The sequence below is a fragment of the Rhinolophus sinicus genome, chromosome 15 (assembly GCF_057876585.1).
Source record: "Rhinolophus sinicus isolate RSI-liver-muscle chromosome 15, RSI-T2T, whole genome shotgun sequence".
NCBI classification, from domain to species: Eukaryota; Metazoa; Chordata; class Mammalia; order Chiroptera; family Rhinolophidae; genus Rhinolophus; species Rhinolophus sinicus.
Window position 1 is genome coordinate 86,913,401 of NC_142515.1, and position 17,107 is coordinate 86,930,507.

Genomic DNA, 17,107 nt, shown 5'->3' on the forward strand with positions numbered 1-17,107 from the left:
TGGGTTCTCGGTAGCTCCCTGAAGGTGCCAGCCAGGAGGGAAAAGAGAGAAGGTGAGTGGGCTTAGAAGCCGAGTCCAGACCCCCGTTCAGGAGGCACGACGACAGCCCAAGTAAAGACCCCTCAGGATGCATGCCTCACACTCCGACCTGGGCTGTCTCCCTCTCCCACCACCAGATGCTCTCACCTGGGGAGTTGAAGACGGGGGGCGAGGAGGGATTGAAGCCCACTGACTCGGCAATGAGGGTATTATAGGGGCTGGTGCCCCCACGGGGCTGCAGCACAGGGTTGGTCAGCAGGTGGTTCCCCATGGTACCTGTATGTGAGAACAGAGGTCACAGGAGGCCTGGAAGCTCCTGGGACTGGAGCTGGGGGTCAGGGACACTGTCTCACCTCGGTTCAGGGTGGGGGTACTGTTGATGTCACCCGCCATGAAGGAGGATTCTGTCTGTTTCCTCACGGTGTCATTCCACATCCTCCGGATTCGGCTCTGGGGACACAGCCCAGATGTGAGGGGCCCTTGAGTTGCCCACCCTCCAGGATCTTTCTGAGACCACTCGCCTAACGAGCACCGCCAGGGACCTGGGCCAAGTGCTGCCCGCCTCTCAGGCCTGCACTCAGCCCCAGGGGGCCCTGCCTGTGCCCAGCCTAGCCCAGATACCTGCGTCCCCGTGTAGTAGCGGGTGTTGCTCCGCATGGCTGAGGTCTTGAGTGAGCCGTGAGCGCCCCCAGGCGGGGAGCGGATGCAGCAGTAGGAGTGTCGCAGGCACTTGCTGTACTCCTTGTGCACCTGAGGGGCGAGGACAGGCAGCTGGCAGCCAGGCCCCCACCTCAGCAGCCCGGAGACCAAGCTGCCAGTGGGCATGAGAAACCTCACTGTCTCCTGTACCCCAGCAGCCAGTCGGGGAGATAGACTCTCTCTCCTCACTTAAGCCCATCCTCCTTTCTCCACCTCCATGGATAGTTTCTCATCCATTCAATGACTCAACAGCTCTTTAATGAGCATCGTCTCCGTGCCAGGCATGGTACAGAACAAATCAGAGACAAAGCCCTACCTCTCAGAACTGCTATCTTAGCAGCCAGACATAACGTAGATGCAAACATCAGTACCTAATGGAGGATGTCTGATGGTGACAGACCTGTGGCTGAGAAGGGGGTCAGGCAGTCCTGGCTGGGGTTGAGGGTAGTGGTGGTTTGCAATTTCAAATAGTTCAGGGGAGGCTTCACTGAGGACACATTTCGGCAAAGACCCGAGAGAGCTAAGGCAGCAGGCCCTGCAGATACCTGGGGAGGAGCGGGGCAGGAGCCCTGAGGAGGGTCCCAATATAGGGGACTGGGAACAGAGAAAAGAATGGCTGGAGGCGGCTCCTATAAGGAAGGAACTGTCACTGTATGTGAGGTGGGGGCCATGCAAGGGCACTGGTTTTGACTGTGTGTCATGGGGGACATGTAAGGATGTCACTGTCCCTGTGTGTCCAGCGGGGGCCACCAGATGGTTTTGAGCGGAGCAGGGATACAACCTTGTAGCAGGACTCTGATCACTGCTCTCTTCATTCCCCGCCTTAGCCTTACCCACCTCGCTGTCCCCCCAGACCAACAACAGTCTGACGGGGCCCCCCACTGCCTTCAGGACCAAGTATACAAATGCCTTGAGTCTTGAATGCCCTCTCGACATTCCTCTGCTTCTGTTATCTTCTTCATTTATTTTAACATTTAGATTTTAACACACTTTATTTAAAAAGGAAACTTTCTATCCCCACAAAACTCACAGTTTGTTCCTTAACTATTAAATTAGGAAACATACATCTGGATGGTGCCCTGTCATTTTCCTCCACGCAATGGAGCTCTGTTACCACGTCCCTGCCTGTGCTCTCCTAGCTCCCCAAATCTGCCTGGCTTTCTCACTCCTCCAGTCTGTTGCTGTTTTCCAGAATTTGTCACCTGTGGCTAAACTCTCCCTGCCCCAAGCCCGTCCTCCCCTCATAGCAGATAGGCCCCTGAAGAGGGGAAGCGCCGGGGCCCCTCCCTGACCTCACCTTCTTCTGTAAGGCGCAGTGAAAGACGAAGATGAAGACCCCCTGGAAGGCGTTGAAGGTGGTGAAGAGATAGGCCATGACCACTGACTCCTTGTTGATGAACAGGAGGCCAAAAGCCCAGGTGAGGCCCAGGAGGAAGAGCAGCGCGATGGCCCCCAGGGCCCAGGATCTGGGGGTGGGGAGAGGGGACAGGGATGACAAAAGTACCCGCCAGCGGAGATGCCTTCCCCATTGGCCTCTTTGGGTGAGTAAGCCTCGGGAGAATGGCTGCCCAGTGACACTTCTGCCCAGCCTGGGCCTGGGGCAGGCAGAGGTCAGCAGTCGGGGTTTGTGAATGAATGGCCAGCCATTTCCCTGCATCCTTCATCCTTTTGGCCATATTTCTAGACCCTTGAACTATCTATTGCTGCCTATGTCTCTCTAAGTTGCCCGGAAATGGACTCACTTTTTGAACTCAGCTTCACCCTAAGCAGTCATGTCCCCCAAACAGGAGGATGGAGGTGCTAATGCCATGTACCGCAGTAATAAAACACCGTCTCTGTCCTTAAATCATATTGTGTGACACCAGAGGAAGCCCGGTGTGGGGTTCTGGGGGACAGGGATGCGGGGAGAGAGGTGCTCACTTAATGTTGTCGAGGCGACTGGAGTCGGGCTTGAGCACAGACGAGCTGCGGACCATCTTGTGCAGGGTCACCATGAGGAACACCAGGTTCACCTGCGGCGGCAGGGGGCGCTGGGCTGGGCTGCTCCGCTGCCGTGCCAGCTTCTGGGAGGACCAGCCCGCACCCCCTCCCTCAGGGCCTCTGCCAGTGGGCCTGTCCCCAGGTGCCTGCGCCGTGGCTCCCATTGCTGGGAGGATGGGGCCCCCAGCCTGACTCAGCAGGGGCTCAGATCACAGCTCCGGGACGGACAGACCTCTGTGCTCCCATCTTAGCTGGCTGCTCAGTCCCCATGGTTTTCAAGGGCTCAGGGAGACTGGGGATCAGCGTCAAGGCCAGCCAGGGAAAAGGACAGAGGCAGTACCAGGGGTACTACCTTCCGACTTACCACGATAACAAAGGAGACAGGCCCGATAAAGCTCCAGATGAAGTAATTGTCTACTCGGAGCCAGCAGCTGTAAAGGAAGCAGGGCTGGCGTAGAGAGAGGTGGGGGTGGGGTGCTGGCTTCCCTCCAACCCCAGGAGCCCAGGGTCCCACTGCTGAGCAGGAAACCAGGCAGGAGGAGACACGGGCGGGGAGCAACTCACGCCTTCTCGGTGCCGTAGCTGCGGTAGTCGATGGCAGCCGCGATGCCCACCACCAGGGCTGGGAAGCAGTAGCCACCCAGGTAGTAGTACTTGGTACGGGAGTACTCGCTCTCGAACACCTCCACCAACAGCAGGTAGAGGTGCACGCCCTCCAGGCACAGCCACGAGAAGGCAGCCAGGAAGAAGTAGTGCAGGAGGCCAGCGAAGATGGGGCAGGCAATCTGCAGGACGGGGGCCACGTGTGAGAGGCTGCGGGGCTCGGTCGGCCCTCCTCGCTCCCCCCACTCCTGCCCCACGGCCGGCCCACCTCATACTGGGTCTTGTCTATGCCGACCAGGAAAAGCAGCTCGGCCAGGAAGAGGTTGATACACAGGTTCTTGTGGATGGTGTTGCGGTCCGTCTGCAGCCCCCGCAGGAAGCAGAATGTGGAGATGCAGATGGCCAGACAGACCAGGGAGATCACGATGCCCACCCAGGTGATGACCGACAGCAGCAGCTCGTTGATGCGGCCCTGGTACTGGGGGACAGCAGGGGGCACTCAGTGCCCTTGGCCTTGCACACGGCCAGGCTCACCCTGTGCTCAGCTAGGTGCCAGCTGTGGGCAAGGCCTTGGGCCACGAACAGCATTGGCACAGCCCCCCCGAGCCCCCAGCCTTCTGCTCCCAGCCAACTTGCCAGCCCCCACCCCTCTACAGGCAGCACGCTCACTTCCTCATGCTCTGGAAGGCGTGTGGAGAGATGACAAACGTGACACCAACTTGCTTCTCCAGAGTGCCTTGGCAGAAGGTGGGACCATGACCAGAGAGAACCAGACGTGTGGCCTCATGCCCTGGGCAAGACTGGTGGCCCCCCATGCCCACGAAGTTGGCCTTCCCTGGCACTGCCCATGCCGCACTCTATGATGCCATGCAAAGCCAGGCCAGCAGGCCCGCCCGGAGCAGCGCAGCAGAGCGCTGGCCAGCTTACGATCTCGCGGTGAGCCATGAGCACAGCAAAGTTGGTGAGGTGGCTGCAGGCACACGTCGTGTGGGTCTTGTTGGATTCCACCAGGCGGCAGCCTTGGGTCGACCAGTAACCCAGCATGGACCGCTCCGAGTAGTTCCAGAAGGAGCAGTTAGCATTAAAGTGGTTTTTCGCCTGTTATGTGGTGGTGACCGGGGAGTCAGATGTAGGGAACCCCCCTTAGCCCTCACACCTAACTATGGGGATAGCAACAAACCTGGAAAAGTGCCTGGGGCTTCAGGCGGCTGTCTGAGATATCTGGGGACAAATGGCCAAAGCTGCTGAGGTGGAGGCTGGGGGCTGGTGGCCCAGGAAGGGTTCGGAACTTGCTCTTAGGGTATATGAACATGCAGTGGGGGGAGTCATGGGGGAAGGTGAGACTCCCATGAAGGGCGGGGTGTACCTCAGCTCACCTCTAGGTGGGCCACGGTGAAGATGACAGGGTCCATGAGGAAGACCCGGCTTGACTCCTTGTTGATGGAGGCTGCGATGACCTGCGAGTTCACCACCAGGGAGGCGCCTCCCGGGCCACCCGTGCTCGCTTCACCTGCCAGCTTCACCGTGGCATTCTCAGTGGACAGGAAGAGGCCCAGGTTGTTATAGAGAATAAAGACAACTTTGACCACCCCTGGAAAGACAGGCACGTGTGCCGTCAGCCCTGGCCAGCAGACCTCCAGCCACCAGGACTTGGCTTCATGAGGCTGCAGCCCAGGCAAGTGGGGCTCAGGGAGCCCTTCCCCGGGACCACTGCTCAGTTGTAGGCAGTGCCAAACAGCAGGGCAGTAGGCAGGGCTGGGTCCCTGGGCACCTCTCACTTGCATTGTAACCTTGAGTGAATCTCTAACCTCACTGAGCCTTAGTCTCAAACGGGACAATCCTCCCTGAGCTGTGAGGACCAAATGCTGCTGCACAGGAGTGAGCCCTGCAGACTGCAATGTGTCCTGGGCTCTGTGGGGCTTTGGGTCCCCACAAGCTTGAGCAGAGGAGTTCTCTGTGTGTTGTTACAGGTCCCAACCTTTTCTTGGACTCTTCAACCCCATAAAAGCTGAGAGCCACTGTGGCGGGCAGAGCCAGCGTGGGGCCGGGCACTGACCGTTGCGGCTGTTCTGCTTGATGGTGTTGGCTGACAGCTGGATGGAGTTCTCGCTCGGGTACTCCTGGGGGAACACCAGCTCCTGTACTTGGCCCTCTGTGTTCAGGACCGTGACCTCCAGGACTGTGGGGACAGAGGATGATGGCAGGGCATATGGGGCTGGGGTCTGTCTCCAGTCCGGAGATCCGAAGTCAAGGGCCAGGGTGCCAGGGCATCCCCCATGGTCTTTGGAACAGGCGGACCCCACGGTTCAAGGTTTGCACCTGAACTTGCCACAGTGAGACCGCAGCACTCACCCACGTTTTGCTTGGCAGCCAGGAAGCGGGCTGGCTCCCTGACATTGTCAGCCAGCAGGAAGGCGCCCTCCTCTAGGACGTCCAGGAGCATGGTGGCCGTGTGCACCTGCTCCGTGGCGTTCATGTCCTTCCAAGACTCGAGAGCCTCCGGCCGCAGCAGGTTGTCCACTGTCTCCACCACAGCCTGCACGAGTTTTTGGGGGGTGCACTGTGAGTCCCCCTCACATCCTCTAGTCCATCGAGCTGGGCTCTGCATCCCCTCCTCTCAACCTCCATTCCTCAGTGCCAAGTGGAGCCTGTCCCACCGCCCTCGGCCAGCAGGAGCCCTCTGGGCCTCACCTTGATGTAGTCCTTGCAGGTTCTCTCCCGCTTGTGCATCTAGGGAAAGAGATGGAGGCGCTGTCAGGCCCGCCTCCAGCCCCACTCCCCTCACCCACTCTCACTGTTCTGCATCTGCCACCAACCTGGGGCTGGGCCATTAGCAAGAGTTGTTCCTAAGGGATCCCTGACCCCCAGGCCCATCCAGGGCAGCCTAGCTTGGAGGTACCAGGCCAGAATCTTCCTGAGCCTCTGGGGCAGTGCCCATTGTCAGCCCCACTGCCAGGCCCCACCTTATTGTAGTTCTTGCCAGCCGACTCGCGCTCGATGGGCCGCAGGGCCTGCAGCTGGGCATCCAGGATGTCTAGCAGCTGCTCCATCAGCTTCACAGAGGAGGACACGTCCCCCGCATAGATGGAACCCCGGGTGTGGCGGGCCAGCTCACTGGCAATGTTGGCTGCATTCTCCCCACTCTTGATCTGCGTGAGGCAGGAGTGGGGGACCCGGCGGTGTCAGGGGCCATCGTGCTTCCCCCACAGTCCCTTTGCACATGCCTAGCCTGCTAGGCCATTCTCACTGCTCTCTGCTGCCCCTTCTCCCTGTCAGCCCTCTCCCCCACTCTGTAGGCCAGGGAGGAGAACCCACAGTCCTTTCTCTCAGACCTGTTGCCCAATTGTCTCCCTCTGTCTCCCATTGCTCCACGGACCCCGCTGCACCCTGCGCCCAGCCACCCAGGGCCCAGTGTGTGAGCACAGGTGCCTGTCTGGGAGGGGCGGCTGCTGCTGGTACCTTCTGGGCCACCTGGTTGACCCAGGGGGAGGTGCAGTTGCTGAGGTCAGGGCCCCGGGGGTTCCAGAGCCCCAGAGCTGGTAGACACTGGAAGGAGGCAATTCCTGCAGGGACAGACAGACAGGAACAGAGAAGGGGGCCACAAGGAAAGAGAGAAGGATGGGCCAAAGGAGACGACAGAGGGAGACAAGTGGGAGAGGAAAGAGGTGAGGGGAACATGGAAGACCAGACATGAAGTGGACCAGACAGTCAAGAGAGGTGTCACTCTGAGGTGACATAAGCTACCCCCCACTTCCCTAAGCTCTCCCTTTTGGCTCCCCTTCCATCTTTACCTACCCAAATTAGAACTTTCTAACAAAGCCCAACTTGGAAGTGCCCTCTCCATGAAGCCTCTTCTGACCCTCCCCTCAAGGCCCTGGAGCATGTGGTCCCGGCCCCATCCCTCTGGCACTTCAGCTGCTGTCTCCTGCCACCAGCTGTTCCCAGGGCTGTTCCATCTCAGCCCAAGGCTGGAACCCACCAAAGTCACCTCTGTGGGCTCCTTGCAGGGTCTGCCTGGTGCTTTGCATGTGGCAGGTGATCAGCACTGCAGGGAAGGACAGGGGACAGGATGGCTGGGGACTAACTGAGCTGCTACTGTGCCCTGGGAGCTCTGCTGGGCTCTGGGGACACAGCTGCAGCTATCAGGCGTGACCCCTACTGCATAAAGCCCATGCTCTGGCAGGGAGATGGACAGGTAAGTGGATCTATGCTAAGATGAGTGGTGGGCATGTCCCCTGTCCCTTCCCTGGCCAGACCAGCAGTGGCCACCCCCCAAGCCAGCCACAGTGGAGGTGACCAAGGCCTCTGTACTCACCTCGAGTCCCCTTGGGGCAGGGCCTCTCCACCAGCATGCCCTGCTGGGTGGCTGGCCACTGGACCCGCCGTACCTCTCGAGGTTCACAGAAGAGCTCTGGGGACACATGCAGATTGGGGGCTGGGGGCCGCCTGGTGCTGGGGGCCGGGGCTGTGGCTGGCGGCAGGTCAGGTCCCAGCTGGTTGATGGCACCCACTGGGTGCGTGGTGAGAGGTGCCCGGCGGAGCGGGGTGGTAGCTGCGGGTGAGGCCGTGCTGGTGAGGGGCGTGGGCCGGACTGTGGTAGTCGTGCTGAGGGGCGGCGAAGTGGCTGGGCCTGGAATGCAGAGGGAGTACGAGAGAAAATCACTCCCATGCTCGGGCACCCCTCAGCGTGCCTGGGCACCAGGTCCCTGGCAGCCGAGCATCTTTCTTGCCACTGAAGTGAAAAAGTGTCTTTGGTCCTCACTGGGTCTGGGAGCGGATCCCCTCTGCATTCTCTCTTCCCACAGGGGTCCCTCACACCCGTGGGACCATCTAAAGCATCAAAAGGCGGTAAAAATTCACTCGTGTGCACTGTGAGGTCTGAGAAAGCAACTAGAGAGGACACAGGCCAGGAAGGGTGTGAACACCACGGCTTCTCATTCTCAGTTACTCTCACTCTGGTCTCTGGAACCCTCCTTGCCCCTTTCCTCAGTTCCCCATTATGAAAATGAGGCTGGATTAGGTCAGGCTCCCTGGAGCCTTGGGGCTGCTCAGAGCTGGCTCAGGGCAGCTAAGGGGACAAATGAGACTGCAGAGGGGCCCTCATCAACATCAGCAGTGTCCACCTTGTTCCGTTTTACCCGATATTTGGGCTTCCCCCCAAGATTCTGGTCGATAAAAGTTCCAAGGCTAAAAGTGCACAGGACCCTGGGAAAGGCAGTGCAGCTCCGTGATTAGGTCCAGAGTCCTGGGGCAAAATCCTTAACTAAGTTATTCCCCACCCACCCAGTGCCTCAGTTTCCTCATATGTAAACTAGGGGAAGTTAACCCGTGTCACAGACTGCAAGGATTAGACGAGTTAGTTACCAGCTGCTAAGTGCTTAGAACAGCTCGTGCTGTGTGAGTCTCTCCGACCTTCAGAGCCCAAAACAACCACCTAAGAGCTCCCTAGATCCCTAAGAGCTCCCACAGTGCACCCCCCATCCCGGGACCAGTGAACACGAGTTGTCCTCACCGGCACTGGGGTCAGGCGGCCCAAACTCCAGGCTATAGCGCACGACGAAGTAGTTGTTCCAGACATAGAGCTGGTTGTCACGCGGGTTGTAGTCCACAGAGGAGACGAACTGGTAGGGGTTGGGAAAGGCCAGGCTGACCGGCTCCTCGCGGTTAGCGTTGGTGTTGAAGGCGTAGTCCACGCGGTTGCCCGCGGCCTCGCTGTCGTCATCCACGTAGACGGAGCGCAGCACGTAGAGGACGCCACACACCATGAAGGCGTTGGATGCCGAGCGCTTATCGTAGCCGGTTTCCCACGTGCCCTCGAAGCGCAGCGTATAGGGGTTGAGCTGGCTCACCACCAGCCGCCCGTTGTTGCCCTCGGTGGCGTAGATGACCCACAGTCCGTTCTCGTCCACGGCCAGGTCAATGTCGGTCTTGCCCCCCCAGCGGTAGGGAGAGGTGTCGTGGTAGTTGGCCGTGTTGATGACTGTCTCCCCACTCTTGATGCGCGTGCGAAGATCGTACTTGACGATGTTGCGCGTGCGCTCCTTGTTGTAGAAGACAGCGCCATCGTAGACCACGAAACCGGTGCCGTCCACGCGGTTGGGCAGGCGGTAGGTGGTGGTGTGGCGCGCGGCCACGTAATCCTCCCACGAGGCGTACTCCGTCAGCGTGTCGGTGCGGTAGGGGATCCAAGGCATGACATAGATGCGGTCGCCGGCCTGTAGTGGGTCCTTGCACCACGCGCCAGACTGGTGCTCTGACTCGTGTGTTGAAGTGGGCTCCAGCACCTTCTGCAGGGTCCCTGGGCACACGAAGACTGGGTGGGCCGGGGTGGGTGGGGAGGAAGCAGGAGAGGAGAAGAGGTAAAGGGGGGCGGGGAGAGAGGGAGAGAGAAGCAAGTTGGTCACAGGACCGGGCTGGGGGAGCCAGGCTGTCCCCTCCTGCTGCTGCAGTCACGGTTGCTTGGTAGGGCTGGTGATGGGAAGGGGGTTTCCGGGCTGGGACCCCCGACCTGCCCAGCTGCCCCTCTCCCTGGAGATATCAACCCTGGAGGCCATTAAGAGCAGGGTTAGTGGGGGGAGGTAGTGTCCCTCTTTCCTTCCCTGGCTGCTAGAGACCCCACAGGCTGGGGATAAGGGGTTTGGTTTGGCAAGAGCCCTCCCAGAGCCATTGTCGTGTGCCTTAAGCTGGGCAGAAAATTCTCCTCACTGCAGCCACTGGCTGGTGGCTTTGAGGTTCCAGGGACTCAGCCCCCTGCCCCTTCGCCATCGTCTCCGCCCCCTACGGAAGAGCTAGAGTCCAGGGTCCCATCCTTCACCAACCACACCAGGACACAGTTTTGTTTTGTTTTGTTTTTTTAACTCCACTTTCTTCCTCCTGCAAAAATTGCAAGGTAGTAATGTTTCTGTACCCACTATGGGTGTCAGGTCGATGTCAGTCTTGTACCCCCATACCAGGGTGGGGGAAGCACCCAAGATTCCTGATGCAGCCTGTGCCCCCCCCCCCCCACATGCAGTACCCACACAATCAGGAAAGGTTTTTGGAAAAGTTCAGCCCCTCCCCAAGGCACCTGCCCCAGCCGGCAGGGTCTCTCATGGGCTTTGCTCAGCAGCAGGCACTGACTGGTGCACAGGGATGGGAGGATGACATGGGGGGAGGGGACTCCCCGGGAGAATTGGGGAGGGGAAGGAGAGCTGCGTGGAGGGAAGAGAGACAAGGTGGGGGGGCCTCAGCAGAGGTCCTGGCTCCAAGGGAGGCACACTGGAGACCACCTGGGAAGAAAGGGTTAGTGCTGGCAGAGGAGAGAGGGGGTGAGCAGAGAATTCACTCCAAGGCCCAGGCCGGACTGAGGGTCCCTCGAGGGGCAGTCCCAGGTCCAGCTCAGAGGGGCAAGGGAGGGAACCAGGTGCTAGGATAAAGACCCAGCCCGCCCCAGCCAGGCCCACCACCTCCCCTGCCCCGACCCCGATTTACCTGCAACCATCCCCGGCTCGGGAGGAGGGACCAAGGCAGCGCTGATGTCAGAAAGGTGGGGGGCCCCGCCCCACCCCCCCATTCCCTGAAAAGGAGGAAAACCTCAACTGCATCTCGTTGGCCCCGGCTGGCCTGCCCACCCTTGCCCCGTCACATCCCAGCACCAACTACTCCTAGCCTCCCCTACTGACCCAGTGGAGGTCTGGACTCTCACGGTCAGTGGTCAGGCTCCCCTCCTCCTCCCAGAGTAGTGATGGCCAGAGGCCCCTCCATCCAGGATAGCTGGGGCCTCCCTCTCACTTCCCTGCTAGCAGAACCCACAGACAGGCCAGGGTGAGGGTTTGCAGTGAATTCTCTGCTTCTGCTTGGCCTGTGACCAAAGCAGCTGGCCCCAAGGGGGAGAGGGAGGGCTGGGACCTGGCACTGGCTTGGGGGGCAGCCCAAGGGTCCCCAGGCACAAAGCAGCCAGGAGCATGCCCTGTTTTAGGAGGGGGAGGGAAGCCCAGGGTACAGAGGTGGGCTGGACACAGAAGGATCCTGGCTTGGGCCCTTGGGCTCCACCATCTCCCTGTCCCCATCCCTGAGGTGTTGGCCTGCACCTTCTCTCCAGGACACCTGGCCTACACCCATTTCTTCTGTGCCCAGGACTCCCCTCTCCCCAAGCCAGGGGGGCCACCTGCCAGCAGTGCGTATGAGGGGGGCGGTGGGAGGTCTCAGAGTCTGACCTGGTCAGAAGGGCATGGAGGAGGAAAATGTGGTTAGAGGTTACCCCGGGGTGGGGGAAAGATGAAGAAGGGTCTGCCTGGGGCCTTTGCCAGCAAGGACCCCTCCCTAGCACCAAGCTCCCAACACCTCCTTTTCCCACCCCCCACCCGCATCTTGAAGAGAAAAGATCCAGGGCTTCGTATCCAAACCACCACCGGGCCTGCAAGAAGAGTGTCTGGTGCTGGGTGGGAGAGAGACTCCGGGAGAGAGAGAGGGAGAGAGTGGTGGGGTGCTGTGAGGGGCAGACCGTGGCATGGCTGCCCAGGCCTCTCTGAGATGCGGGAGAGGGGCAGGAGGGAGGGGAGCAGCTCGGAGGGACCCCGCCCCACCTCCCTCAAAGGGGATGCTCCACAGACCACCGTAATTTCAAGGCAAAAGAGATCTGAAAGGATGTCTCACCCAGCACTGCCCCTTCTGCCAGCCTCAGAGCTGTCAGTTTCCCAAAACTTTCAGAGGAGGAAGCCACCATCCCCAACATCCTGCCCTCCAAGCCCTTCAGCGGAAGCCCTTGCCCACCCCCCCATGATGGACAGCCCTACCCACCAGAGTTCTTCCACTCCCCTGCTGAAGGTTAAAGCCCCAAGAAATTACGGTGCTCCTAGAAGACCCAGCCTACACCACCCCCGCCCTCCCCCCTGGTCCTCTAACCACAACAGCCCAGAAGAAACCCTGACTGCAGCTTCGCAAGTGTTTCAGAACCAGAGGAAAAAATCACTCCCCCACCCACACTCCCCACACCATGAGGCCCACCCCCACCCCCTTGCCCCATTTGGCATGATGCCCTCCCAGGGCTAGGGACAGCTTATACCCCTCCCCAGGGCTGGGCCCCAGCTGGTTGAGGATGGGGGTTGGGGGTGGGGAAACTGGCGCTCTGTGCTCCAAAACAGCTCTGGGCCTTGGAAACGCCAAACCAGAAGGAACTTAAGCCACCAGGAGCCCGAGGGATAGGATGAATCTGCTCCCAGAAAGGAAAACAAAGGTGTGCCTTCCAGCCCACCTCCCCCAATGGGAAACAAGTTACCAAAGTTGGGGCAGGAAGAAGAGAAGAGAAAGACGCTCACCGGTGCCCCTCCACCCCCGCCCCCATTTGGGAGCCAGGGAAGGGGGTCCCCACCCGCCCCTGATGCTTACAAACTTCTCCTGAAGGAGGCAAAAGAAGTATGAGAGAAGGCCAGGTCCCCCGTAAGGGCCAGGGACTAGGAAGCAGGGACAGGGAAAAAGAGAGAGAGAGAGAAAGAGAGAGACAGACAGACAGAAGGTCCTGCCCGTGCTCAGAGAGGAGCTTCTTCGGGTGTCTGGAGGGTGGAGTTCCCCGTGGCTGGACCAGGGCTGACCCCACCGGGAGGACACCCGGAGTGGGGGCTAGCAACTGGACCCAGTGGGGGGTGGGAGAAGAAGGGGCCGAGAGGGGAGGGCGGGTCACATAAGTATGGTACAGGTAAAACAAAGTGTGAGTTAGGGGTTAGCATTGGTAACAGTGCGTTTACCTTTCTGCTCCACTTCTACTTTAAGCATCGGAAGAGAGAGAGAAAACAAATTGAAAAAAAAATGTGCAAGAAAAAAAGAGAAAAAAAAAGAGATTAAATTGCTTTTGTTTCTTTTCTGGCAACACGCCCCCTTTTCCTTTCTTTCCTCACTTCTGGTTCCCCAACCCCAATGTAGCATCAGCTCAGCCCCCACCCCCCAAGTCCCTTCCTCTGGGGTAGGGTCAGGGTGAGAGGTTGTTGGGGAAGACAGTCACAGGGAGGGGGAGACACGCGGGAGGACAAAGACCAAGAGTGACACAGGGTGAGGCGGGAACAGGCAGGCAGGTGGACCATGGCCTCATATGAGTGGGCACCCTCAGTGTAGCGGGGCAGGGAGCGGGGAGTCCCAGCTGAGAGGCAGGTTCTGGTTAGGGGGATGCCAGGGAAGGAGGGGGAGAGGAACCACTTAGATCCCCTCCCACCCTGCCTGCTGCCCTCCTGCCAGAACCAGGGGTCCAGAGGAGGGGGTTCAGTGCCTCCTAGGCCCTGGGCACTGGGAGCTAAGAGAACATGCTGAACTCCTTTAGTGTCTGTGCTGGCCCTGCCCGAGTCCAGCTGGGTTCCCCCAAGCCCTCACAACCCAGAAAAAGCCAACACAGAGAGAGGGTGGTAGAGTTGGACATAGAATGACTGAGAGGCAGACAGGCAGAGCCCTCGGGCCTCAGAGAGCTGGGGTGGGGAGACAGAGGCAGAGAGGTCAGCGGCTGGGGTGGGGAGACGGCACAGATGGGGCAGGACAGCAGGTGGGGGCACAGACAGACTTCCACGCTCCCCCAAGACTCAGTTTCTCTGCCAAGTCCCGCCCCCGGGGGGCCCCAGAGCCAGGAGCTCCATGCCACCCGCTGCCTGGTGGGCTGGCGGCACCTGGGGGAGGAAGGGGCCACGGTTAGACTGTGCTCAGCTGCAAGGCAAATGCAATGTTAGTCGGGCCTGTCCAATGTGTGTTTGTGGGGGCATCCCACATCGTCACTGCCCCCTACCCACGGTAGCGCCTGCACCTCCCCCAGCCCCGCCCACACCAGCACGGGGACCACCCCAGCCTCTGAAGCCCAGGGCAAGATGGCTGCCATGGCTGCACCCCTCTAGGCTCAGTACCCCGGCCCCTCAGGAACCTCTGACCAGGGCCTGGCTCTCCCGCCACCTCTCTGGAGGTGGAAGCAGGGAGTTCTACAGGGTTTGGCTGCCTTCCTAGCGCCTCATCCAGGGCCTGGCACACAGGAGGTGCTCAGCGAACGTTTTGGAGACAAGTGAGTACCCAGCCTCTCTGTTCTGGCGCCTAGCTTCCATCTTCCAGTTCCCTTCCTCTGGAACCGGGAACTAGCTCAGCCCCCAGCTCTGCCTGCCTGGGGCACACATGGCCCCGCTGTGCCCCCCACACACCCACTGTGTGTGAGCCCTGTCTTCCCCAGGGCTTAAGCTAGCTCTCCCCCATCAAACTGGGGGCCGCTCGTCCCCTGGGCTAACCTGCCTCCCTCCTGGTCTCTGTGGGTTACGCCCCTGCCCACACCAGGCTGTGGCTCCAGGAGGTCTCTCCGCCCCAGGCTCTCTAAACTTTTTTCCTGCTTCTTTACCTGTATGGTGTCCACTTACTTGGACTCCACTTGGCCCAGGGGATTTTTCTCCTGCCCATTATCCTGTCTGCCTCAAGAGGAACTGGGTTCATCATCTTTCATTAGTTTTATTTTTGATTACCAACAGCAATGATAATAATTGGTAGTTACAACAACAGCAATAACTACAAGTGCCCACATTCACCAGGTGCCAGGAACTTGCTAGGCACTTCCCGAGCAATCTTTTTAAAACCCTGTCTATAGATGGGGAAACAGGCTCAGTGAAATGAAGCACACAGCTGGCAAAAGTAGGCACCACTTCCTTTGCACTTATGGCTCAGGGCACACATGGAGTTTTACTCCTGGCGGCATCCAAGGTAAGGTGTTTGGTCCCTTCCCCCCATCACAGATAAATATACCAGCTTGAAAAGGCACCTGGACCTTTACTGAGCACATCCGGAACCAGGATCAGGTCTGAGCGCTGGGGGGTGAGGATGTGGCCTCTGCCACTGGGAGCGCGTTCTGAGGCTGGCCCCGTGCCAGCCGCTTTGCACACATGAGCTCCTTGACTCGCCTCCTCTTACAGCAGCCCAAAGAAATTAAGTCATTTGCTCAAGTTGCAGAGCCAGAAAAATTCAAGAGCCTGGCTGAGCTTCGAACCCAGCCTGATGTCCCTGCTGTGCTGCACTCCCCACCTCCACCCTCCTTCCCTGCTGTCCCAGTCCCCGGGATGGGGAGTGTCCCCAGTGCTGTGGGGAAGCTTCAAGGATCAGATGGGTGTCCCCCTCAGGCGGTAGCTGGAGGTCTCAGATGCTGAAAAGAAAAGGTGAGGAGTAAAAGAAGAAAGTTATGGAAGCACATAAGCGATCCTGTTTTCCCCAGTGTAGGTTGTCACCTGCAAGGAGAAATCAAAGGTCGGGGAGGAAGGCTGGAGCGGGAGGGGAGAGGAGGGAGAGTCACAGGGCCTCCTATTCCTCCACCCCCACCCCCCACACTCTAGTGGCCCTGCCTCCTCCCCCCTCTGCCTGGAGGCCCTAACTCCAGGTTGGCTATGTGAAGCTGGGGGGCTGGGGGGCGGCGAGAAGCGGAGGGAAGAGTGAGGGCAGGAAAGAAGGATGATGTTAAGGGTGGGGTGCTGAGGAGGAGAGACCCTGTCTTTGTCTGCTGCCCTTGGCCAGGTGCAAGCAAGCCAGGTCCCTGGCTCCCCAGATTACCTTTCTCAGGCTTCCTGGGGCCACCCTCAGTCCAACATGGTGGCACTTCCTCTGCAGACAGGAAGTGCTATGATAGCAATGGGCAAACCCACCGGGAGACGGGGCTCTGCGGAAGATGCCCCCAGCCCCACACACCGATCTGCCACCAGGCCTCAGCGGGTGGTCTGCCTGTCTATGGGCATAGAATCCAGCTTCCAAGACAGGGAAGGGGCAGGAGTGGGGGCATGTGAGGGTTGAGGGGAACAACAGGAAGGAGAGGGAGTTCAGAGAGGAAGGGTGGTGAGGGAGAGGGAAGAGCAGGCGTGTGACAGGAGTGCTCAGAAGGGACGGGATGAGAGACGCGGGAGGTAGAGGGCGTAGAGGGCAGTGGGGTGAAGGCTGAGGGAGGGGAGAGGTGTAAGTATACCAAGCAGAGTATGGGGGTGTGGCCTTGAAGTGTGTAAATGAGCCAGGGGCACGGGAAGAAGCAGGGAAAGTGGACCAATGTCACAAGAGTTGGAGAAGGCGCCCCGTGGAAAGGGACAGTCTTTGGGGTGGGGGGTAGATGGGGCAGGCACTGAGGGTGGACAAGGGTGTCTGGGAGAAGAGAATGTGTAAGGGAGGAAGCAGGCCCAACTGTCCCCTTGTACCTGGCCCTGACTTGGCCGTGTGTGTGTGTGTGTGTGTGTGTGTGTGTTGGGTCAAGGTGTCTCCTCCTCGCTCATTTCTGGGAGGGGAAGGGCCCACGCCCGCACAAGGAACAAGATGACTCACTGTAGGGGACACAGTCGTACTGCACCTCCAGGTACTTGTAGGTCCCAGGACACGGGTCAGGAAAGGCGTCAGAGCCAGCCACCACCACGCACTGGGTGCGATTGTTACACCTGCAGAGGAAAGACAGGGAGCTGGGAAAAGACAGGCTTAGAACTGGGGGGCATCCCAGGTCAGGAGAGGAATGGACACCCTCTCCTGGGAAGGAGCCATGGAGACCAAGGCCAGGGGCCTTTCGTGGGCATTGTTCTCTGTTTCCTGCCTGCTCTCTCAGGCCTAGCGCATCACCCCATAAACTGCTTCCCAGCCACCCTTCGTCACTTCCATCCTAGCTGCACGTCACTGGTGCCATCACATCCTTGGGGATTTTCCCTAAATGGACTGGGAAGCCCCTCGTTTGTTCACAGAAGAGGAAGACATTAAAGCCACACAGGGAGGGGGTATCTTTGCAAAGACAAATGTATTACTGACGTGCCCATTGTCTGTCTGTGTTCACCTCTTTGGATAGCGC

At 59.4% G+C, this 17,107-nt stretch overlaps 1 protein-coding gene across 11 annotated transcripts in view; it reads right to left on the reverse strand.

Annotated features, from left to right (window-relative positions):
* The window catches only part of ADGRL1 (adhesion G protein-coupled receptor L1), a 46,909-nt gene that overhangs the window by 4,340 nt on the left and 25,462 nt on the right, over window positions 1-17,107 (reverse strand). For 3 of the 11 annotated variants that reach the window (XR_016019017.1, XM_088792434.1, XM_019746106.3), the window contains exons 4-22: window positions 16,600-16,709; window positions 13,044-13,058; window positions 8,834-9,634; window positions 7,637-7,951; window positions 6,781-6,884; window positions 6,285-6,470; window positions 6,013-6,051; window positions 5,674-5,857; window positions 5,378-5,500; window positions 4,698-4,912; window positions 4,249-4,419; window positions 3,590-3,799; window positions 3,283-3,503; window positions 3,083-3,149; window positions 2,659-2,750; window positions 2,036-2,204; window positions 393-789; window positions 187-315; window positions 1-18 (exon numbers count right to left, since the gene is read on the reverse strand). Coding sequence is in view for 10 of the 11 variants with exons in the window: in XM_088792434.1 (XP_088648560.1) it covers window positions 1-18; window positions 187-315; window positions 393-789; window positions 2,036-2,204; window positions 2,659-2,750; window positions 3,083-3,149; window positions 3,283-3,503; window positions 3,590-3,799; window positions 4,249-4,419; window positions 4,698-4,912; window positions 5,378-5,500; window positions 5,674-5,857; window positions 6,013-6,051; window positions 6,285-6,470; window positions 6,781-6,884; window positions 7,637-7,951; window positions 8,834-9,634; window positions 13,044-13,058; window positions 16,600-16,709 (3,566 nt within the window). In the remaining variant the exon portion in view is untranslated. Of the gene's footprint in view, window positions 19-186; window positions 316-392; window positions 790-2,035; window positions 2,205-2,658; window positions 2,751-3,082; window positions 3,150-3,282; window positions 3,504-3,589; window positions 3,800-4,248; window positions 4,420-4,697; window positions 4,913-5,377; window positions 5,501-5,673; window positions 5,858-6,012; window positions 6,052-6,284; window positions 6,471-6,780; window positions 6,885-7,636; window positions 7,952-8,833; window positions 9,635-10,791; window positions 10,877-13,043; window positions 13,062-16,599; window positions 16,710-17,107 lie in introns of all 11 variants that reach the window. The other 8 variants (XM_074338092.2, XM_019746109.3, XM_019746108.3 and 5 more) reach the window with 8 other exon arrangements.